At 45.1% G+C, this 23,402-nt stretch overlaps 5 protein-coding genes and 1 long non-coding RNA gene across 6 annotated transcripts; 4 read left to right on the top strand and 2 right to left on the bottom strand.

The window, feature by feature from the left end:
• Positions 1-1,186: 1,186 nt before the first annotated feature.
• LOC102719105 (pyruvate kinase, cytosolic isozyme) lies at positions 1,187-5,060 on the top strand. Its single transcript, XM_006652964.2, has 3 exons — positions 1,187-1,709; positions 2,554-3,015; positions 3,925-5,060. Exons 1-3 carry the CDS (start codon positions 1,443-1,445, stop codon positions 4,735-4,737), a joined length of 1,542 nt encoding a protein of 513 aa, XP_006653027.1. The 5' UTR covers positions 1,187-1,442; the 3' UTR covers positions 4,738-5,060.
• Positions 5,061-5,729: 669 nt separating this feature from the next.
• Positions 5,730-9,222, top strand: LOC102705906. Its single transcript, XM_040523263.1, has 10 exons — positions 5,730-5,887; positions 5,964-6,189; positions 6,279-6,371; positions 6,462-6,631; positions 6,838-6,980; positions 7,073-7,253; positions 7,336-7,939; positions 8,177-8,289; positions 8,410-8,653; positions 8,768-9,222. The coding sequence occupies exons 1-10, from the start codon at positions 5,730-5,732 to the stop codon at positions 9,011-9,013; spliced, it is 2,178 nt and encodes a 725-aa protein (XP_040379197.1). The 3' UTR covers positions 9,014-9,222.
• Positions 9,223-12,614: 3,392 nt separating this feature from the next.
• LOC102705622 (NDR1/HIN1-like protein 6) lies at positions 12,615-13,794 on the top strand. Its single transcript, XM_040523568.1, has one exon. The coding sequence runs from the start codon at positions 12,716-12,718 to the stop codon at positions 13,481-13,483; it is 768 nt and encodes a 255-aa protein (XP_040379502.1). The 5' UTR covers positions 12,615-12,715; the 3' UTR covers positions 13,484-13,794.
• A 706-nt stretch (positions 13,795-14,500) lies between these two features.
• Positions 14,501-16,457, bottom strand: LOC102705340 (DNA damage-repair/toleration protein DRT100-like). Its single transcript, XM_015836132.2, has one exon. It carries the CDS (start codon positions 16,455-16,457, stop codon positions 14,760-14,762), a length of 1,698 nt encoding a protein of 565 aa, XP_015691618.2. The 3' UTR covers positions 14,501-14,759.
• A 4,300-nt stretch (positions 16,458-20,757) lies between these two features.
• LOC107304113 lies at positions 20,758-21,188 on the bottom strand. The gene is made up of 3 exons (XR_001550107.1): positions 21,108-21,188; positions 20,972-20,994; positions 20,758-20,869 (listed from the first exon to the last, which is right to left on the bottom strand). It is a non-coding gene; the product is annotated as an uncharacterized LOC107304113 (long non-coding RNA).
• A 597-nt stretch (positions 21,189-21,785) lies between these two features.
• On the top strand, positions 21,786-23,243 carry LOC102718827 (protein ASPARTIC PROTEASE IN GUARD CELL 2-like). The gene has a single exon (XM_006652963.3). The coding sequence runs from the start codon at positions 21,786-21,788 to the stop codon at positions 23,217-23,219; it is 1,434 nt and encodes a 477-aa protein (XP_006653026.1). The 3' UTR covers positions 23,220-23,243.
• The last annotated feature ends 159 nt before the right edge of the window (positions 23,244-23,402 follow it).

The raw sequence follows: 23,402 nt of genomic DNA, 5'->3' as shown, positions 1-23,402 counted from the left end.
GAACCACGTACCCACAACACATAGATGCTCGTCAAACGGATTGAGAAAAATCAAAACTCAACAGAATCTTCTCTTCCATTAGTCCTCTTTAAAGACTAAAGACTAAAGAAGAAAAGAGGAGAAAAGAAAGTTCCATTCTTGATTCTTCCATTTTTGCGTTTTTCTCGCCAAGCAAGCGAGCAAGCAAGCCAACTGTCCAATGGAAGATGCGTCGTGCCACGAGTTGACCTCGCTGCAGGATGATCGATGGATGCAACCACGTCTGTCCATCGCGTGTACGCACACCGTTGGTGAATCGTCACAAGATATTTGTATTCCGAAAAGACATGCATTTCTTTAGAAGTGATCTCCGTTGTAAGGGAAAAAAAAATCAAACAACAACATATTTATAACGAAAAACAATTATAAATAACACTTTAGAGATTTAAATAAAGTAAATTTCGAAAAAAACTACAAAATCAACTTTAAATTAAAAATAAAAAAATAAAAGTTGGTTTATAAATATAAACTAAATTGAAAAAGATAGACCGAGGAGAGACGTGCACAGGAATTGGAAAGACAAACGGAGAAAGCCAGATGCAACGGGGAGGGGAATGCGGAAACAGAGGCCCAGGTTCGTGGTTTTTGACGCAGACGTCGCTGGTTTTTGCCCGGATGATGGCGCCGCCCTCGCCCACCGCACCGTCGCCGTTCGCTGGTATATGCCGTTGTCTTGGAATCATGAGCACCGGGCAAACCACTCGTCCTCGAGATGTCAAACACACACACACCACGCCGACGCCGCCAAGCGACGGGGCTTTCACCGTCTTTACGGCTTTCGCTTATATTTTATATACTAAAATTTAATTTTTTAAATATAGTTTATTTTTAATCTTGTTCTTTAAATCACTCAAAACATTTATATATAAATTTTATTAATAAATTATTTTTTATTTGTAAATGTATCGTCTGATTTTTATTTTCACAATCACCACCTTTGCTTAAAAACAACTTCCATCTAGCACGATTTTATTTGGCCGATAATTAGCCCAACACTGCATAATTAGTACACGTTTCAAATGAATGGTCTCCTAATCCTAAACTTGGAATCAACAATAGTACTAACATTTTTGTGACTTCTCCCCCAAGAAGATCGTTGGAAGTACAGAGGCAGAGGCAGTGGTGTGTCACTGGGAGTGGGGCCCACCATCTCGGTGGTGACCACGCGTCCACCATCTCATCTTCTTCTCCGCTATATACTCTACTCTACTCCTTCCTTCGCCCACCGAATCGCCCCCAAAATTCCCCACCTCCTCCATCTCTATAAAATCCCCTCCCAAATCTCGCTTCATTTTTTGCCACCACTGCACCAACAGCGCGCACACACACCTCCCTCTCCCTTTCTCTCTTCGTCTGCAAGCTTCCGTCTCCCGGATCGCGGCGACCGCCGGAGGAGGGGAGCGATGGCGAACATCGACATGGGGAAGATCCTGGCGGACCTGGAGGCCGGCGTCGCCGACACGCGGCTGCCCAAGACCAAGCTGGTCTGCACGCTCGGCCCGGCCTCCCGCTCCGTGCCCATGCTCGAGAAGCTGCTCCGCGCCGGGATGAACGTCGCGCGGTTCAACTTCTCCCACGGCACCCACGAGTACCACCAGGAGACGCTCGACAATCTCCGACAGGCCATGCACAACACCGGTGTTCTCTGCGCCGTTATGCTCGACACCAAGGTCACTCCTCAACTCCCACTCTACTTTCCGTCTCGGTGCTTGCTTGATTGTAACTGCTTGTGTGCTGCTTGTCTACTTGGTTGTTGCTGGATCAGACCAATCAGGGTAACTTGCGTCTGGTGACAGATTTCGACTCGGATCTGCTTTTTTCATCAGGATGAGTTGGGTTGGATTTGAAGGCAGGTTGTCGGATTATGAGTTAACTTTGGTGGTGGTTTGACTTTTGAGGTCTCGCCAAAGTAGCATCTAAGTTAGAGGTTAGATTTGCGTGCGCAAGCCTTTGCCTTGCTGTACAGGTTAGATCGGGTTGGGCGGCGTCTTCATATGGGTAGTTTTGGAATCCTATACATTCTGAGCTAGTTTAATTGTTCTTAATGACCTCCATTTGGGAGTTTGGTAGAATTGAATCGTTTAGCTGCCTCTTTCAAGTCATGTGATAGCAACTTTTCAGATCTTCCGAATTGGTGGGTTTTGGACTGAAGTGTTTAGGATGATATGCTTATCACATGCAAAATTGTATATTGCATATTTTCATAATTGTTTATTTCATATTTACATGCAGTTTAGAATGGTATGCTTATCACATGCAAAATGCCTTATTCTTGGTGTAGCCATTATGCCTTGACATTTCTGTCATTCACATAACTAATTGGTGTTTATCTTCACAGTTAACAGTGTCCTATTTCTTGGTTTGCTTTGTTCTTCAAATTTACTGTTTTATCACCTCGTGATCAACCCTCATAAATTTGTAGCGTGTAGTGCCCATTATTTCTGATGCTTCGTGATATAATTTTTAAGGTGATTATATATGGTGATTGTCCTGAACTTTCATGCATTGCTTCAGGGTCCTGAGATTCGTACTGGATTTTTGAAGGACGGCAAGCCAGTCAAGCTAACAAAGGGTCAAGAAGTCACTGTTACAACTGATTATGGGATCAAGGGTGACGAGAATATGATTTCGATGAGTTACAAGAAACTGCCTGTGGATGTGAAGCCTGGGAATGTCATACTCTGCGCGGATGGTACCATCTCTTTGACTGTTTTGACTTGTGATCCAGAGGCTGGAACTGTCAGATGTAGGTGTGAGAACACTGCAATGCTTGGCGAGAGAAAGAATTGCAATTTGCCAGGAATTGTTGTGGATCTTCCTACACTGACTGAGAAGGATAAAGAAGACATTTTGGGATGGGGTGTGCCAAATGATATCGACATGATTGCTCTATCATTTGTCCGTAAAGGGTCAGATTTGGTTACAGTCAGACAACTTCTTGGACAGCATGCAAAGCGCATTAAGCTAATGTCAAAGGTTTGTAGTTGTTGTCACCCATATTTGAGTCTTGCTATGTTTTCATGTCCATAGTTTACTACTTAAGTCTTTGATTCTCTGCAAGTAGATCTACATGTTTATTTAAGTACCAGGATGATTGAGTGACAATTTTTCTCAGTTAGATGCTTTAATGTTTTGTTGTCCTTTTCTTGTACATACTTGAACCAATGAGTTGTTGGTTCTCTGCCTCACCCCAATGAACATTTTACCCTTATTTGTTCTAATATTAGGCAAGATGCAATTTTGTTCCTTTTCTATGTGCTTGGACTACTAGTTTCAGATAATCTGTTTTTACAAATAGCAGCTTTGCTTGATCTCCCTTGTACTTTCACTGATAAGGTTTACTTCGTTTCTTGATATGCATTAAAATATTCAACTTTGCTGTTAACTGAAATCTTGTATCCATTTGCTTTGTTATACTCTTGGAATGTTTGGAAATGAATTCTAATCCCTCGAAGGGATGTCATCTTGTTTTTTCATGTCATCCAATTTCCAAATAGTCATGAAATTTTTTGACAAGATAGAGATTAATATGTGATATTTGGTTTTTTATTGTGACTTGTAGAAGTCAAATATGATCTTGCATGTTTGTGTAGTGATATTACATATTAATTTATCTTGTCGAATTTTTTCATAACCATTTAGATGACATACATAAAACGAGGGGTTATCCCCTCGAGTTGTTCTAAAGAATCAAAACGGTCAAGGGATTACAAGAGTTCCCTGAAACGTTCAGAGAATCATTGTTAATAAATGGTTATCTGTGTTACTGCTATGAGATAAAATATATTCAGGGTGATGAGGTGCATATGTGTGGTTGGTAATTTTGCCATGTTGGTTATGTTCTTGTGGGTTTGATTGCTTTCTTAAACTTTTCCCTATTTTTAGGTTGAGAACCAAGAGGGTGTTGTAAACTTCGATGAGATCTTAAGGGAAACTGATGCATTTATGGTTGCTAGAGGTGATCTTGGAATGGAGATCCCAGTGGAGAAGATATTCCTTGCACAGAAGATGATGATTTACAAGTGCAACCTTGCTGGCAAGCCTGTTGTGACTGCTACTCAAATGCTTGAATCGATGATCAAATCGCCGCGTCCAACTCGTGCTGAGGCCACTGACGTTGCAAATGCTGTTCTTGATGGAACTGACTGCGTCATGCTCAGTGGAGAGAGTGCTGCTGGAGCATACCCTGAGGTGGCTGTGAAGATCATGGCACGTATATGTATTGAGGCAGAGTCTTCCCTAGACTATGAGGCTGTCTTCAAGGAGATGATCAGGTCCGCGCCCCTTCCCATGAGCCCATTGGAGTCTCTGGCATCCTCTGCTGTACGTACAGCCAACAAGGCCAAGGCTGCACTGATCGTTGTCTTGACTCGTGGTGGCACCACCGCGAAGCTGGTCGCCAAGTACCGGCCCAGCGTTCCAATCCTCTCCGTGGTTGTCCCTGTGTTGACAACCGATTCCTTCGACTGGACAATCAGCTCCGAGGGTCCAGCAAGGCACAGCCTGATCTACAGAGGTCTTGTTCCTCTCCTGGCTGAGGGGTCTGCTAAGGCCACCGATTCGGAGTCGACGGAGGTCATACTTGATGCTGCCATGAAGTCAGCTGTACAGAAGAAGTTGTGCAAGCCTGGCGATGCTGTTGTTGCTCTCCACCGTATTGGCGTCGCATCTGTTATCAAGATCTGCCTTGTGAAGTGATGATGATCGCTAAACACGGTGTCTGCGTAGTGCCATTTTGCTGGGTTCCAAGTGGCAAAACAAAACCTATATGCTTGTTACACTCAGTCCCATGTTTGGGAGACAATTTAATTACTGTACCTGCAGTTTGCAGGGTGCCTTTCGTTACATAGATCTGAGCTGGTAAATGCGGAGAAATAGAACTCCATTATCACCATCGATGCCATGTAGTATGACAGGTGGTTTCTATTCATGCCTGCAAAATTTTCTCGTAGCCGCTGTATGTTTTGAGTGTTTTTCCTATGATGTCGGAGATGATAATAAGATTGGCATCATTGTCGTTACGTACGATTATTTTTTTTTTTTTAAAAAAACGTCAGGACTCTGCTCTGCCTATCTACCCGTATGGATTTCTTTGTGCAGTTCATTTTTTTTATGAACTCTATATTCTACTCAACGTTTAGTCATGCGGGTGGTATACTAATATATTTTATTTTTTATATTCATAAACAATTACCAGTTTCATAATACTTCATTTTAGACAGGATAAGGTTAAACGGTTGACCTTTAACTGTAATAACTTTTACAATATTTACTTAAATAAAATCATATGGTTGTTGATATTTGTATATATATTTTGAAGACCTTGTTTTTTTTTCAAACGACAAATATTATGGAATTGGAGAGAGTATATACATTTACGAAAACAATTTGAATTTGAAATTTTAGATCCTCTGGACTTAAAATACTGGATTCAAAATTCAAACTTTTATCGGATAACTCTGCAGGGAAATTTGCACACGGGGTGGCTGACTGGACGCGCGAGTCCGGCGGAGCCTCGCGCGCGCCTAACTAACCGTCCGTGAGAAGGGCACGCATTTGCATTGCGTTTGCATCGCAAGCATCCGTCCAAAGCACAGCACGCCACGCCACGCAACCAAATCCTACCTTGCCTTAAGCGGCCGGCGTGACGGCGACGCGGGCCACGACGACGATGCGGCCTTCCGCCGCAGATGGGTCTCCTTGAGGGCCTCTTCGGCCGCCCCGTCGACGGCGGCGGAGGCGGCGGCGACGACGACGACAGGAGTAAGGGCGCGGCCATGGCGGCGGCCGAGTACCACATCCCTCCCCTCTCGCCCACCGCCGCCTCCGTCGTCCACCGATGCGCCCGGTATGTCTGTCCATCGCGTCGTCTGAACCTAATCCAATCAATGTCCGAGTGATCGATCGATCGTGGCGTGGCGCAGGATCGCCGGCGTGCCGGTGGAGCAGCTGCTGCTGCGATTCGAGCCGGAGCAAGGGGGCCAGCCGCTGGTGTACGCCAGGAGCCTCGTGGAGTACTGCTCCTACATTGCCCTGCGCGTCGAGACCAGGCGCCATGACCACCTCGCCGACAGCGAGTTCCACTCGCTCACCTATGATATGATGCTCGCCTGGGAAGCGCCCGATGACGAGACGGACGCCGCGTTGCAGGTGAACACCCGATTTGCCAATCCCCAATAAACATCTTGCTGTTCATTCATCATGCGCAACACTGATCATGATCGATACGTATATGATAGAAAATGTCATCTGGCTTCCTCCATGACGGCAATGATGATGATGATGATGGTGGATCCATGTTCTGTTTGAGCCCCACGCAAATGGCCATTCAGGTTGGATATGGTTGCCCTGCCAATTTGGCAAATTCAGTTGTTTCTCAGACATCAATCCACAGATTTTTTTGTAAAACTTGATGAATTTAGGTCGATGGAAGGAGGACGGTCGGGCCAGAGGCATTTGCCAAGATCACTCCAGCTTGTCCTGCAATGGCGCACGCGATCACTGTTCGCAACCTATTTGACGCGCTCACTAACACCACCGGAGGCCGCTTGCATTTTCTCATCTTCCATAAGTACCTCAAAAATTTAGACAAGTATGCATTTTTCATCAGCTTCTCCTCATTGACAGTTATTGTTCTTTCTCTGAGATCTTCACTATGATCATTAATGAATCTCATGTCTTCTCCTCATTTGTATTTATTGTTGTTCACTGAAATCTTCACTACGATCATTACTGAACATATAGGTGCTTAGTTACTTTCACAGCATGATTGGCTTACTGTGGCATCTCTGATGTTAGGGTGCTCAGATTTGCACAACGTATATCAGGTGGACACAAAGCTCCAGCACTTCAACTTTCTGATGGAGAAGTAATCCTCGATATCTACGGCGCCGCGACAACCAAGCCGATTCTTCAGCACATTGGGACGTCCATTTGGCCTGGTTAATAACCTTCCTTATGGTAATTTTGATCGGTATTGGTGAATTATTTTCTTCACTATGGCCTTAAGGTGTATAAGGTGCGTATTTTACAGGGAGGCTCACACTGACGACCCATGCGCTGTACTTTGAGCCAGTCAGTGTTGATTTCTCATACAACGAGGCTGTGGTGTATGATCTATCAAGGGACCTGAAGCAGTCTATAAAACGTGAGTCAACTGGCCCATGGGGTGCTCAGCTTTTTGACAAAGCTGTCATGTACAAAGCTAGCTCTACGTGAGTACTTACTACTGTAGAATGACAGGTTTCAGTTTCTGTTCATTTTGAAGCATTGCTGATACAATTTTACTTTCGACAGAAGAGAGCCGGTGTTTTTCGAATTTCCGCAGTTCAAAGGCCACACTCGTAGAGACTACTGGTTTGCAATTATCAAAGAGGTGTTGCATGCTCACAAGTTCATTAGGAAGTATAGGCTGATCAATCTACATAAGGCCGAGGCGCTTTCTGTTGCGACACTAGGAATTCTCCGATACCGCACGGTGAAGGAGGGATTCCACATTTTGCCTGCACATTTCAAGACGACTCTTGCCTTCAACTTGGCAGAGAAACTGCCCAAGGGGGACAAGATACTGGAGGCATTGTATGGCCAGCTGCAGCGTCATTCCTCAAGGTTCAGAGGAGATGAAGATTTTGCTCAAAGCAGCTTTGATGAATTGACGCTTGCTGATCCTTTCCCACTTTCTGCATATACTTTGGTGGCCATGGGTTTGCTGACCCTCAAAGAAGACGACAATCTAGAGGAAAGGGATCTTACTTTCAGAGATGTGCAGACAGGAGGAACAAGCTCAGTGCAAATGGCTCTAGAGCGATCTGTAGGTTACTCTGGCAGAGTGGAGGCTGCGCGTGCGACGCTTGATCAGGTTAAAGTGGAAGACATTGACACTAATGTAGCTGTGTTGAAGGTACTAAATGTCATTTTCGAGCAGTCCATAATCACCTAAGCTATGATATGAATTCAAAGTTGAGTTCTGGAGCAACCGCTGAAGCTCCGAGTGATCATCCGTACAAGCTTGCAAAGCCTGAATTTTCATTCACAGTTTCAGACTGCTCGCTAACTGAAGACTGATCTTGCTTTGAATGTCGCAATTCAAGCCTTTGTTAAGCCTATTAATGTTCGTTAATTCACTATTAATATGCAGGAACTGCTGTTTCCATTGATTGAAATAGGCAAAAGGATTCTATTTTTGGCCGAGTGGGAAGATCCACTTAAATCATACGTCTTCTTATTCTGTTTACTCTTCACAGTGTACAGGTAATATCTGAAAAACTTCTCTTTCTTTTGGTAGAACGAACCGAAATAATCCTACCAGTTTCTCCAAAACTTAGTTTCACTGAGTAATTGTTTATACCTAACCCACACCGAACCCTGCAGAGGCTGGATCTGGTACTTGTTTCCTGGCTTTCTGCTCAGCTCTGCCTTCTTTATGCTATGGCAAAGGCATATCGGGAACGGGCAGATGATAGGAGCATTTGAAGTCACAACTCCTCCTCGGAGACGAACTGTCGAACAGCTCCTGGCGCTGCAACAAGCCATCTCGCAATTAGAGGCTCACGTGCAAGCTGGAAACATTTTTCTTCTCAAGCTCCGGTGCCTCATGCTTGCAGCATTCCCTCAGGTGCTTCTCATTATCAGTCACCAGATATGAATTACTCCTTTCTAACCACCATGTCTAAAACTTTTAAAAAAATGACATTTTGTGGCAATTGCTGCTGTCTGATCACTTGAGCAGAGCACGAATAAAGTCGCAGCTGCAATGCTCGTCGCGTCTGCGATATTCGCGTACCTGCCCCTGAGAAGCATACTTCTGCTGATCCTGCTGGAAGCATACACGAGGCATATGCCGGTAAGGAAGAAGAGCAGCGAGAAGCTGGTGAGGAGATTGAGGGAGTGGTGGCTACGGATCCCAGCTGCTCCTGTACAGCTCCTGAGGCCTCCTGATACCAGGAGATGGAGATCGAGGTTGAGATCGAGATGATCTCTTCAGCAATATACGATACATGTAAATTCATTCTGTTGGTAGAAATGTTGATATTTACAGTTAGAATTTTGTGCTGAAATGTAAAGTGCAGATTGTGCAAAAATGAATTTGTGTTGTACTGTTATTCTTGTTCAAAGCTACAACGAGTAATTTGACTCACTTTTATACTCTATCCTATGTGCAGTACTAATAGGCACCCATTGAAAATCGGGCTTTTTTATCTTACTTGAAAAGTATCTTGAATTACTAAAAATTAATTTTAATGTAAAATTTTGATAACTTAAGGTATTTAGACTTTTACATTATAAAATATGGTAACTCGAGGTATTTTTTCAAGACAGCAAAAAATCTCTTAAAAATCAACTGATCATTAGCTGGTTTCTGACTGAGGCCCCAGGATAGTGAGTGAGACTGAGATGTCACCAGCCAACACTTTTCTTTTTAATTCACACCTTTTTTCTGCCTGGCTGCTAAAGTGCTAATGGACGATCCATGGCAAAGCACTTTTAAACTCTCTAGTGGGATGCCTAGTCATTTCTTCTCTGTTAACACTCCCGCTGTTTCAGAATGTAAGGTGATTTAGTTTTGTTCTAAATAAAAGTCAAACCAAATTTATAGAAAATAAATTTCGCCTTCAATTCACCCTCTTTCTGCCTGGGCTTCCAAAGTGCTAATAGCTGATGACCATGGTGAAGTTCTTTTAAACTCTCGAGTGGGATGTATTTCTTATTAACACATAAGGTTTTTAGTTTTGTTCTAAATAAAAATTGGACTAATTTTATAGAAAAATACAGCAGTATCGAACTCACCCTTAGTGTCATTAACATCCAACATAAAATGTTTTGATGGTGTTTTCATTTGATACTGTAGATGTTAATTGTTTTTATAAGATTGATTAAAGTTACATACATTTGATTTAGGGTAAAAATCTAAAACACCTTACATTGAGCAAATGTAATAAATCACTACATTTATGGCTGTGTTAGTTTGGTGACAAACAATATAGATTTTTTTCCTCAGTTTTTATATACATGTTTTTCAAACTGTTGAACAATGTATTTTTATTAAAAAAAAATTCTATGCAGAAGTTTACATCTCACCTTTATAGAGTAATTTTTAACTTTATAATAGTTAATTTCATTGTTATACTATTAAATAGATAAGCTTTCATCTTTTATCACTAAAAGAACGTAGTCGTAAACCTGCAAGTTCAAATTTATCTTCTATAAGTTTATATATATATATATATATATGCATGGTACTCAAAGTTTAGAATTCACTGCCATTGTGATGCACTATATGTATTCGGTCGTCTTCTACCGTGCTTCGTCGTACATGCGACCACAATATTTCAATCAACGATTCATGTTAATACCAGCAAATGATGAAGCCCTAATTCAATTTTACGAAATTTGGTAGATGCAAAAAGGAAACTTTTTTTTTATCGTTTTCTTTTCTTTCTGTGTTTGTGGGGTTGGAAAACCTGGATTAGGACATACGGCTCCAGTCACTTCAAAGTTTCGAGTTCCCCAAGTATGTGGCTTATCTAGGAAAAAAAATATGTCAACTTGATTTTCATAAAACATGTTTTAATTTCAAAAGTCTCTGAGGTTATACTTTGACCAAATGATTTTGCATAAAATATATTCATGGTGTATATAAAACTATCATTGTTTCAAGGCACTTTAATATATATTTTTGTATAAAATATGTTCTTGTTAGTTCTAAAGCATTTAAGGCTGTGTTTAGTTGGTAAAAACTTTTGGTAAAAAGATCACGTTTAATCAGATGTCGAAAAGGGTTTTCCGGCACGAATGAAAAAACAAATTTTAGATTCCACCCAGAAACCACGAGATTTATTTACTTATTTTTTGGGAGAGGTTCATCAGTTACCCACGTTAGGTTGTAAGCGCGTCACACCAATCTGATTTTTATACCCTAAATGTGCACACGTTGATATTCTATTTGAGTTTTGTTAAACACGGAGTTAGTTGGGCTTGTCGTGTAAATGCGAAATAGGGAAGGACCGTCGGCAACTGCTTGATCACGTCATGCCTGAAAGATTCCCAATTGATGCAGTAACCTACCTCTGAATGTTCAACACAAGCAGCCAGCCAGTCGGTCAGCTGCAGCGTGCTTATTTACCCTACATTCAGATTAGCGAGGTGTCTTCCACGCAATTATTCAAACTCTTTTCCTCCTGTGAACCTGCACTACTATACCCCTGAAGGTTCGTGTTCGACGGCAGCTACGCACGACATGATGTCATTATGGTATTCGATCGTGTGCTCGTCGGCTTTCGCTTAGGCTTATAAGCCAAAATTTAAAATTTTAACTTTAGATTATATTTAATTTTAAGTTTTTTTTAGTTTTTAGTTTTTAATGGTTAAAAATACGCATATAAAATTTATTATAAATTATTTTTTGTTTATTTAATTTGACCTTTTCTTTTCGAAAAAACTCTAATAATTACCCCGCTATGTTCAAGAGTTTTTCACTGTGATCTCGTCGGTAATTATGATCGCCAAGTACGCATGACATGGGTGATAGTTTGATTTCTTTTTCATGGAAAAATTTAAACAGCATATTTGCAAACTAAAAATTATTTGTAAATGAAACATATATATATATATATATATATATATATATATATATATATATATATATTCTTAGTGATCTAGAAGCTAAAACTAAAGAATAAACTTTGGTAAAAAAAATCTTAAAATCAACTTTAAAATTAAGATTAAAAATAAAAATTTTTACTTTTATAAGCATGAAGAGACACGAAGAAGAGGGGGGGGGGGTTGATGATTCTCAAGTTCACGGAGATCTCGTGGGTAACTCCGTTCCTTTTACAACTTACAACCATTCAACACGGTGTACGGATCGTGACATAAGATTCAGCGTGCGTGGTAACACACGGGCGCAGCTCATACTTTTCTAAGCTTTCTCAAACGCTTAATTCGTATCGAAATGCAACACGACGATAGCCTGATCGATCACATGACGATAATTAATCTGTAACTAATCCAGGTGTTACTGTAATTGATTAATTGATTAAATGCAACGCGTATTACAGAGAGCCGTCAAAATCCTAGCGAAGAAAAACGAAATCTTAACGAAGAAAAATAAAAACCCAGGAAAGTGACACGACCATTCCTGCCCGAATTAGCACGGGTTCGTGTGATCTACTCTCTCTGATTTTTTCTTTAAATCGATATAGTTGACTTTTAAATATACGTTTAATTATTCGTCTTGTTAAAAAATATTATTGATTGATTTTTTATGATTTAATTTATTACTTAAGTAATTTTAAGTATGATTATAATGTTATATATTTGGAAAAGTTTTAAATAAGATAAAATGTTAAATATAAATCCAAAATCAACGGTGCCCGTTAAGAAAAATCGGATGAGTGGTTAATTTGAAGAAAGAAAAAAAATAGTCCCGAAGTCAATTACGCATGCGGCCGCAAATGGCAGCCAAGTCAAGAGCTGCACCTGAAAAACTAATCAGTCCATCTCGTCTAGAAGCCCAACCAAACCAACGAAACGTGTCACGAATCATCCGTATAAATTGCACTGTGTAATTGGACATCCATAACTTTTCACCAAATCAACGCTGCCATTTCGTCGTTCTCCTCTCCCATTGCTGCAAAGCAAGAAAGCAAGCAGCTCGATCGAGGAGAGGAGATTGCCAATGGCAAATTACCACAGGATCCACCCGGTGGGCGTCGGCTCGCCTTCGCCGGCGCCGGAGTACCAGCAGCAGCAGGGCGGCAAGGGGAGGAAGCCGAGCTATGGCGAGAAGGAGCTGCCGATCACCGCGCCACAGCCGTACGCGCCGGCGCCCCTGTCGCCGCCGGGGCGGCGGAGCAGGAGCCACGGGCGCCGGTGCTGCCGCTGCGTGTGCTGGACGCTGCTCGCCGTGCTCGTCCTCGCCGTCGCGCTCGGCGCCACGGCGGGGATCCTGTACGCCGTGTTCAAGCCCAAGATACCGGACTTCCGCGTGGACAGGCTCACCGTGACGCGGTTCGACGTGAACGCGACGTCCATGACGGTGAGCGACGCGTTCGAGGTGGAGGTGACGTCGACGAACCCGAACAGGCGGATCGGCATCTACTACGACGGCGGGGAGGTGACGGCGTCGTTCAACGGCACGGAGCTGTGCCGCGGCGGCTTCCCGGCGCTGTACCAGGGGCACCGGAGCACGGTGCGCCCGCTCATCCGGCTCGCCGGCGAGACGAGGCTGGACAGCGCCGTGGCCACGCAGCTGGCCCGGCAGCAGCAGGACGGGTTCGTGCCGCTGACGGTGTGGGCGCGCGTTCCGATCCGCATCAAGTTCGGCGCCGTCAAGCTGTGGAAGATGACCGGGAAGGCGACGTGCAGCCTGGTGGTCGACAACCTCCAGGTCGGCAGGCAGCTTCGCATCCGCTCCAACAACTGCAGCTTCAAGCTCAAGGTCTGAGATTTTTCAGCTCGGCCGGCTCGAGCTCGTAGCTGCACATGCACGCGATCGATCGCGCGGTTCATCTCCATTTCTGTGAATCCATCCGTTGAGTTGAGATTAGCAGGTGGTAGACGACGGCTATTTACCGATACAGCAGTACTTAAAAGTTTTTGTGAATTCATTGTTCTTGGGCAGCTCTCTTGGTGAAAAAATTGGAAAAATAGGCCTTCGTGGTGTTTCGCAGATTTGCAGGGTAGGTTTAATAAACTCAGATGTATATATGAAAAATACATGTGCTGTGAATTTGCTTGAAAATCAGAATAAAGATGGCGAATTTGTTCATACTTTGCGTTTGGCAGGCCCTGGCTAAGAGATTTCAGCACAAACTCAACTAGTAAAAAAAGAACAGCATTGTTTGTATGGGCCACAATTTAGGCCCATATAAGGACCAGTCCGATCTAAAAATGGCCGAAACACAAAATGCTCAGCCCAACCAAGCAAGGATAATGGCCTTCCTTGACATCTCCCCTTGATAAATAATTACTACTCCAAAAACAACATCAGTAAAACATAATTAGTACATAACTACAGTGCTCAATACTGACCATTATATTGACTACTATATTAGAAAAATTCACGTCATCTGACCAATATATTTGTCATCTTCCTAATAATTTCTAAATTATCAGGGGGTATTGCAAATTAAACTATGTACTCCTTCCAACTGTTAATATATGACTCTTTATTATTTGACACAGGAGCCGATCAGTGTGCTATGCTTATAAGCCGAAGCATAAGCCAAAACTTAAAATTTAAAACTTAAATTTAAAATTAATTTTGTGGTTGTTTTTATCGTACTTTATTTTATCTTTATTTTTAGATCATTAAAAACACGTATATAAAAATTTACCCATGAATTATATTACAATTGTTAATAAGCAATTCCGTTTATGTTTATTAAAAGTAGAATGAGGTTGGTAAAATGCCGTGCAAATGCAGAAGAATATACAAGTTACACTTAAAGCAGGTTAAATCAATGGTAATTACACACATTTTTTTAAAGACAAAACATCAAGCGTATGTCTAAAACCGAAGGTAGTACGATACATCTATAACCTGTTAAAACATGTTACACAAAGTAGTGTTGCACACTTGCACTGTACCGAAACGAACCATGTCACCGACCACAGTATATATGTCGCTGAGGAGCACGCTGCCTCTCTGCGGTTGCACGGCAAGGCAGCAATTCGCTGCCACGCTATCGAGACCTGCCAATCCGTCTCGCCGGCGGGCGTCAAATCTGCCTGCACGGCGGCAGCGGCTTGCCGCACAGGCACAGGTTGCCGGCGTAGGCCGCGGCGGGGAGCAGGTTGAACGGCCTGGCCTGCGGTATCTTGCCGCACAGCTTGTTGCCCCTGAAGCTCGCGTGCCGGAGCCTCGCCATCCCCGCGAAGCTGTCCGGTATCCTCCCGACGATCGCGTTGCCCGACATGTCCAGCCACCGGAGGCTCGCCATCCCCGCCATGGATGCCGGGATGGTGCCCCTGATCTTGTTCCGGGAGATGTCCAGCCTCTGGAGGCCGCTCAGCTTCGAGACAGAGCCCGGTATCTGGCCGCCGATGGCGTTGCCTGACACGTCGAGCCAAATCAGGCTCGCGCCGGCGCCGAACTCCGGCAGCGCTCCGGTGATCCTGTTCTTGGACAGGTCCAGATGCTGCAGTTCCCGAGGAAGAAAGATCACTGACATATCCGAGCTTGCGTTCTTGCTGGAGATCAGCTTGGTCGGCCTCCCTGGTGTTGATATGCTTCGGAAGAACTGATCAATGCCGCCGACGAGATGATTGTGGGAGAGGTCCATGGATACGATTGCCGGCAATCCATGGCGAATTCCGGGAGGAAGTGAACCTGACAACCCGTTTCTTGACAGGTTCAGATTCCACAGCTTCCGCAGACCGAACAGTGACTCTGGGATGGAGCCTACGAGCAGATTGCTGTCAATGGAGAGAGAATTCAGAGACGCGATGCTGCCGATTTGGGAAGGGATCACGCCGGTGAGCTTGTTATGGCTCACGGAGAAATCAGTGAGGTTGCGCAGGCAGCACAGCGACGCCGGTATCTCGCCGGAGAAGCTGTTGTTGCTAAGGTCGAGCAAGGCAAGGCTCCTGAGCTGCAGCCCAAAGAACGCCGGAATTGCACCGGAGAGGAGGTTATTGCTCAGGTCAAGATACTCCAACCTGGAGAGATTCTTGTAGCTCGGTGGTACCTCGCCGGAGAGCCTGTTCCCGGCGAGGTTGATCTGCACCAGGCTGGAAAGTGACCCGAGCTCCGGCGGCAGCTTCCCCTCGAGCCGGTTGCCGGCGAGCGACAGGTACTGGAGGGAGGTGATCTTGCTGAGGCTGCTGGGGATGCCGCCGGCGAGCAGGTTGCCCTCGAGGTAGAGCTGCTTCAGGCGCGACAGCCGCGACAGGCTCGCCGGGATGGCGCCCCCGATCCGCGCCATGTCGCGGATCACCAGCGTCTCCAGGAACTCGAGCCCGCCGAGGGAACCCGACAGCGTTCCCTCCATGTAATGCCGCCGCGGTGGCAGCAGAGGCGGCGGCGCCTCCAGCTGCAGCGCGACGACCCTCCCCGTGGCGGCGTCGCACGACACGCCCTCCCACGCGCCGCAGCAGTCGTCACCCTCCCACGTGGCAAGAATCCCCGTCGTGTCGGCAGAGACGCTGGCCTTGAACCCGAGCAACGCCGCCCGGTCGGCCGGCGAGCACGCCGCCGCCGGCGGCCCGTCGCCGTCGTGGCCCGCCATTGCCCGCGACGGCAGAGCGGCCAGCACCAGAAGCAGAGCCAGAAGCGGCTTCCTGGAAAGCTGCATTGCTACTCCTCCCTGATCAGAAAACTGCGATACTTTCTCTCGGATTTCTTGGAGAGGCGAGTGCGATCTGCGAAGAATATTTATAGCGGGAAGAGGAGCCTCGCGCGCATTTACTGTGTTCATGTGTTTGCGCCATGGGAGGGAGCCTGAAACCTCGGAGCGTTCGGAGATTTCTCTCAAAAACAAATTTTTACCGTTGTCACGGTGGATCGTATGACACGTGTGGGCGCGAAAAGGACTTTGATGTTGGCGGTTGCAGTTGCACTCGATGAGTAATCGGTTAGAGCAGGTACAATAGCAGACTATAAGCAAACTATAAGCATATTTTAAAGAGATAAGAGAGAAGAAAGGTAAGCTATAACACTAAATGTAGTTTTCATAAACTCCACATTATCAAGAAATTAGTACTAACACTACTCTTCCAATGCGAACATCATTATTTCATACTTCAATTTAATGCTACTTATCTCACATGATATATTGAATGTTGTGTAGAAACCATGTCTCATGCAAGACATGTTTTTATTCTCTTTTCTCATTTATTCACTTGCCACATCATCTTTCATCCTAGATGACAACTTATTTAATTATGGACATCGTTCTAGTCATTGAGTTGGGAATACTCTAATTTGTAGCAAGCTACATGCACTTCAAGACAAAATATGTGTATGACATGTAGGACCATGTATTGACGTTTTATAGATAACTATTGTATGAATTGACTATTAGATTGGCTATAGATGAATTGAAGCTAATAATTGGCTAATATATACTATTGAACTTGCGGTTGCTAGTTGCTACGCTCGACATGTCGTGCTGGACAGCAGCCAGCGTCGTCTGAAATGCTGTCTTCAGTGTTGCAGCTCACGTCTCGTACCCTCGTTGCCGCTTAGATTACCATGCAATTTACTGGTGTTTTAAGATAGTTGAGATTGGAAGATTATCTGGTTTTTATATAGTTATTTAAGGTCATCAACGATTAAATTAACTATTATAAGTGAAAATCTTAATTTAGAAAAGTCGGATTATGAACTTTTATATACAAAATTTTACATGAAATACATTATTTAGGAGCTACCCGTGAAAATTTAGAATCCGTAAGTGAATTTGAACGGAGGCTTTGTGACTGTTTGTAGGTACTATTGGAGTTGTAAATTTGTGCAAGCCATGGATTCCAAGTCATGCCCTAAATTTGTGTAAAGATGATTCTTAGCTTATGTTCTGAAAACTCTGATCATACTCAAGCATGCCTTGAAACTCACTTATGCTGCATTCGGAATAAAACCTTTTGCAAACTATATTTTCATAGTGGGCTCACGGCTTGACTAACAGAGGTTCTCTTGAACTAAAAAAAAGATTAGATTAGTTAAAGCTGGGAGAGAAGTGCTTTTGTTACTAAAAGGATGTCACAGTGTGACAGATGAAGAGGTTATTACTGTAGAGAAAGCTGTGGTGTGCGGCTTTGAGAGAACAGAGTTGGCCCTGATGGGGGACCTGGATGGTGGAGCTTTGGACGCTGATCCTGTGGCTTTTTGCGCCCATGCAAGCCGAAAAGGAGCAGCTGAAATCGTGGCATTTTATCGGCTTTTGCAAACAACCACAGCTGTAGGCTGCACTGCTAACTGCTTTAGTGCATGGCGATCAGACGACGGTGATGATTGATCGGATGATGCGACTAATCTATCACCTGACGACGACGACGACGACCTTGCGTCGTGATGCTGTTTTGCCGCGACGAGATGGTCGACGCGATCTGCGTGGCATTACCGCATTCCGGAAGTCACCAACCGTGCAGATTTCATTTGCATCGCTTCGCTAGCGTTGGTCGTGATGCCGACTGATGCGTACCACCACCTCCGTTCAGCTAATGTCTTATTCAAAATTTATTTACGATTAATATTTTTTATTTTTATTAGATAATAAATTATGAATAATACTTTATGTGAAATTATTTTTTAAATTTTTTTAAATAAGATAAATGATATAGATGATGAAAAGTTTATTTTATTTTGGGACAGAGGGATTAGTACTCCTACCTGTTGCTGCGGACCGAGGAGGCCTACCAGGCGGAGTGGATCGGAAGATCTCGTCAGCCCGCACAGGATGGCCCATAAACTGCCCACTTATCTGGCCCTGGGCGCCGTGGGTCGGCAAGCTGAACGACATGGCAGATCACACATGCCGCAAACCGAGGAAAAGGCCCAAAACTTTAAAGCCCAAATCGGTGGCGCGCTAGATGAGCTGCCACTACAGTCCAGTTTGGTCACTTTTAGACGAGCTAACCGTTGGGCTAGGATCCAGCTACAACTGGAGCGCTGGAAAGTGAAACTCTCCTCTGCTAGCACCACTGCCGCCGTCCACCCATGGCTACTTCAGCTCGTACTTCTATTCACAGCAGCTCTTGTCACGCCTCCTGGACTGAGTGCATGTGCATATGGTTTGAAGGACATCACATATATGATCACCCATAATAGAGGCCATCTGGATGATCGAAACGAAAACTATTTATCTTATCAACTCTAGCATGCTCGTTATTCTCTCCTCCTCCTTTTTCTTGTTGCTGATTTTGATCCGATTGCGTTCCTCCAATAATTCGACAAGTGGTATAGTAATGCGTGTGCCTCCCACCGATAAGAGCCAAGGTGCTAACGTAATTAAACCAAAAACCTCGATTAATTCATTAGCTAATCCGATCCTTTCTTTCGAGCTCTTTCACTAGCAAGCTGTTTCTGCTGCTGGTGGTGGTGACATCCCCACTACTAGTTAAGTACTTAAACCAAACCTGAATTAGTTCCTTGTCGCCTCCCCACCCCTACCCTCTATTATTTCAGCACTCACTCGCTCATGGATGTAAGCATGCTTTGCTCTTTCAGTTTGTTTAACTAATCCGCCCTTTTCTCCCCAACCATCTGATTCATTGTGCCATCATAGCATGTGTGTGCGTACTTGCAGGCTAGCAGTTTAATGCTTTGGCAGCTTCTTATGTACTTATGATAACTTGAGCTTATATTTGTATTGTATATCGTTATCTAAAATATGTTTTATATATTCTCATTTAGAACCAAGTTTCTGTCAAGTTAATTAAATTGTTAATCAAACGGAAACACCATATTTGCGTGGAATATATATATATATATATATATATATATATATATATATATATATATATATATATATATATATATAAAATAGGAAAATTAAATCCTACTACCAGGTGTAGCTACTTCCTTCACGTTCATGATGAGAAACACTTTCATAACTGTTTTTCTCCCACTCAACAGAAAGTATAGATACTATTAAATCTCATATGAATGATACAATATATTTTCTGTCGGAAGAGAGCAGAAAAATATAAGGAGGTGTTTCTGTATCTTAGACGTGAAGGTGTGCATTTAGTAGAGAATATATATGCAAAATGGCTGTAGCATTTCAGAACAACTTGTCTGATCATGTAAACAGATGAGATTAACATAAAGATGGTGTGAATCTGTCATTTTCGGCCGTACAAGTTAACAAAATGAGACACTTTTTGCAGTCGGCTTTTGATAATCACGCTTGCAACAAACAGCGATTACAATGTAGACAAAAAATTATAGCACTAGTGGCAGGAGCAAATCATACGCTAATTAATCTTTGAGCAATGGACTGCAACTTTACGTTCAACACTTCAACTAACCTGATCGTTTGACTGCTTGTTAGTGGTTGGTATAGTAAGCACACCATTTTGAAACCCTTGGAAAGGGACTGAACAACTTATTTTCAACGACAGAAAGACGGCCGACTCAGATGTCATGTTTTAAACAGTGACATGTGTTTGCATATATTAGATGATATGTAGTATATGCTCACACACAATCCCTCTCCACAGCCTGCAAAGTAAGCAAAAGAAACCTAACTTTCTAACTCATGCCACTCACAAGCACATCATAATTAGTTGTAGAAAGACAACAATGATAGTAACTTTCTTGTAATCAGGTATTGATTATGTATTTGCATGCATGCAAACGTTTTGTTTCTAGATGCAGCATGGTACATATAGTAAACTCTGTTTATCCTTTGATGTTTGATTGTACAATGGACTACTGGTTTTTTATATACTGGCTTCTGTACATAATCTCTTGTCTTGGTGAGCAAGTGTAAAAATATCAGAGTGCATGCTAATTTGAATATTCATCTAGCACCAATTCTTTTCTTTAATATCTGTAGTCTTCAGAACCAATCTTAAAGGCTAATCCAGCATGCAAACAGGAGCTTAATTTTCTGCGGTCCAGCATGCTTTTGATCGGTACAGGCTAGGACATCTGAAAGCAACTACACATCAAAAACTCAATCAGTCAGTCCTCGTCAGTCGTCACCATGCTGCAATCGCCAATCAGCAAGAAAGATTAATAAAGATTGTTATTCCTTCTTTTTACCTTGGCGATCGAGTAGGTTCAGTTCATGACACTTGTGCAAGCTGCTGCTCTGCTACAGGGAATACTTGTCAGTAACGATCTATTACTACTTGAGTTCCATGGTTGAATGCCTCCATAAATCTGTCAGAATTACAGCAAAACAATGTGGCATCAAATGGTTAATTAACTTGCCATATTTTCATGTACTTTTGTCAGAACTGGAACTAGCAAGCATATACATACCAATATTTGTTTGTGTGCTGCATCTGCCGGCGAAGAAGAAAAGAAGCATCAGGAAAGCTAAAGGGCGATATCGAATCTACATGCAAAAGGCCTTTTTGTTCATGCAAAACTATTAAAGGGAGAGGAAGGGCATCACCTTAAAAGATTCAAAACCCCAAAACGGCCAAAACTGAATCATGTTGCCTCGCTATCAAACTGACTGTAATCCAACTCCACTGATCCACGCACGCACGACTGCACGAGGCTGAATGCCATTTGTCTTCAGGTTTCCCATTGCCAGGATGGTGATCACGACAAGAAAAGGTTTACTATGGTGAGTTGGTGACAAGTTAATTCCTGAATTAGAATTTTCTGAATGAACTGTGAAGTGATCCTGGTCCAAACCTTTCAAATCATCCGTAGGACAAAGTTAGTCAGGTTTCTGCATTTTACAGACAGAAACTAAATTACCTTCAGTCTTGTGCTATGACTAGATTCGATCCCCTTTTTTTTTCTTAAAGCAGTGGTTGATTCATTCATGAATATTCATGAATGGCTTTCAACCTCCAACATGTAAATTCACACATGAGAGAAGAATTGTTAGCGTCAAAGATCCGAAAGGTGAAGATATCTACTCCCAACAACTAAGCCACTATTCAGTACACTAAGTAGCAAACTTGCAGTGGTCAAGTGCTGTGCTAATTGCTAGTGACACGCACCGGCCAGCCTTCCAGGGAGAGATAAATCCACCAGCTCGCCCACGCTTGCGCACACTATTCCAAAGCGATTTCAACCACACGAAGGGAAGCGCGCGCGCAAACTCACCAACAACACCATGCAGTTCGTCGCCAACGGCAACGTCCTCCTCGGCCTCGTCCTCGCCGCCACTTCGGTGCTGATCGTCTCGCACGCTTCCCCGCCGCCACGCTTCCACTACATCAACCCTCACAACTTCACCGCGGCGGCGGCGGCGTCGGTGTCGGCGTCGGGATCTTCTTCCACTGCGTCGGCGTCCTCCTCTGCTGCTCGCCGTAGCCGCAACCCTTCGCTCTCCTTGCTGCACCGCGACGCCGTCTCCGGCGCCACGTACCCGTCGCGCCGGCACGAGGTGCTCGGCCTCGTCGCGCGCGGCAATGCCCGCGTCGAGTACCTGGTGAAGCGGCTGGCCTCGACGTACCTCCCAGAGGATCTGGGCTCGGACGTGGTGTCTGGCCTCGGCGAGGGCAGCGGCGAGTACTTCGTGCGAGTCGGCGTCGGCTCGCCGCCCACGGATCAGTACCTCGTCGTGGACTCCGGCAGCGACGTCATCTGGGTGCAGTGCCGGCCGTGCGACCAGTGCTACGCGCAGACCGACCCGCTCTTCGACCCGGCCACCTCGTCGTCCTTCTCCGGCGTGGCCTGCGGCTCCGCCATCTGCCGGATGCTGCCGCGGACCGGGTGCGACGACGCGGAGAAGTGCGACTACGAGGTGTCGTACGGGGACGGGTCGTACACCAAGGGCGAGCTCGCGCTCGAGACGCTCACGTTCGGCGGCACGGCGGTGCAGGGCGTCGCCATCGGCTGCGGCCACCGCAACAGCGGTCTCTTCGTCGGAGCGGCCGGGTTGCTCGGCCTCGGCTGGGGCCCCATGTCGATCGTCGCGCAGCTCGCCGGCGCGGCAGGTGGCGCGTTCAGCTACTGCCTGGCGAGCCGCGGCACCGGGTCCGGCGCCGGCGCCGGCTCGCTCGTCCTCGGCCGCAACGAGGCCGTCCCGACGGGCGCGGTGTGGGTGCCGCTCGTGCGCAACAACAAGGCGTCGAGCTTCTACTACGTCGCCCTGGCCGGGATCGGCGTCGGCGGCGAGCGGCTGCCGCTGCAGGACGGCCTGTTCCAGCTCACCGAGGACGGCGACGGCGGCGTCGTGATGGACACCGGCACGGCCGTGACACGCCTCCCCCAGGAGGCCTACTCCGCGCTGCGCGACGCGTTCGCCGGCGCCATGGGTGACCTCCCGCGCGCAGCGGCGGTGTCGCTGCTCGACACGTGCTACGACCTGAGCGGGTACACGAGCGTGCGCGTGCCGACCGTATCGTTCTACTTCGACCAGGGCGCCGTGCTGACACTGCCGGCGAGGAACCTGCTGGTGGAGGTCGGCGGCGGCGTCTACTGCCTGGCGTTCGCGCCGTCGTCGTCGGGGCTCTCCATCCTGGGCAACATACAGCAGGAAGGGATCCAGATCACCGTCGACTCCGCAAACGGCTTCATTGGCTTCGGACCCAATACATGCTAAAAGCATATACTATGTAGTATACGAGCTACCAAATACGTGTATGTTACTACTCCATACGTGTAACACGTATAGCTCTCAAGTGGCATAGACGTGCTTGCCAATTATGGCATATACGGAGTAGGAACGTACGTATGTATAGATAGATACTAGTGTACTTTTGTACTATGGAAAGTGCATCATCAG

This window comes from Oryza brachyantha, chromosome 4 (genome assembly GCF_000231095.2).
Source record: "Oryza brachyantha chromosome 4, ObraRS2, whole genome shotgun sequence".
In the NCBI taxonomy this organism is placed as follows: domain Eukaryota; kingdom Viridiplantae; phylum Streptophyta; class Magnoliopsida; order Poales; family Poaceae; genus Oryza; species Oryza brachyantha.
Note: the sequence above shows the minus strand (reverse complement) of the source record. Positions and strands in the feature narration are given on the sequence as shown.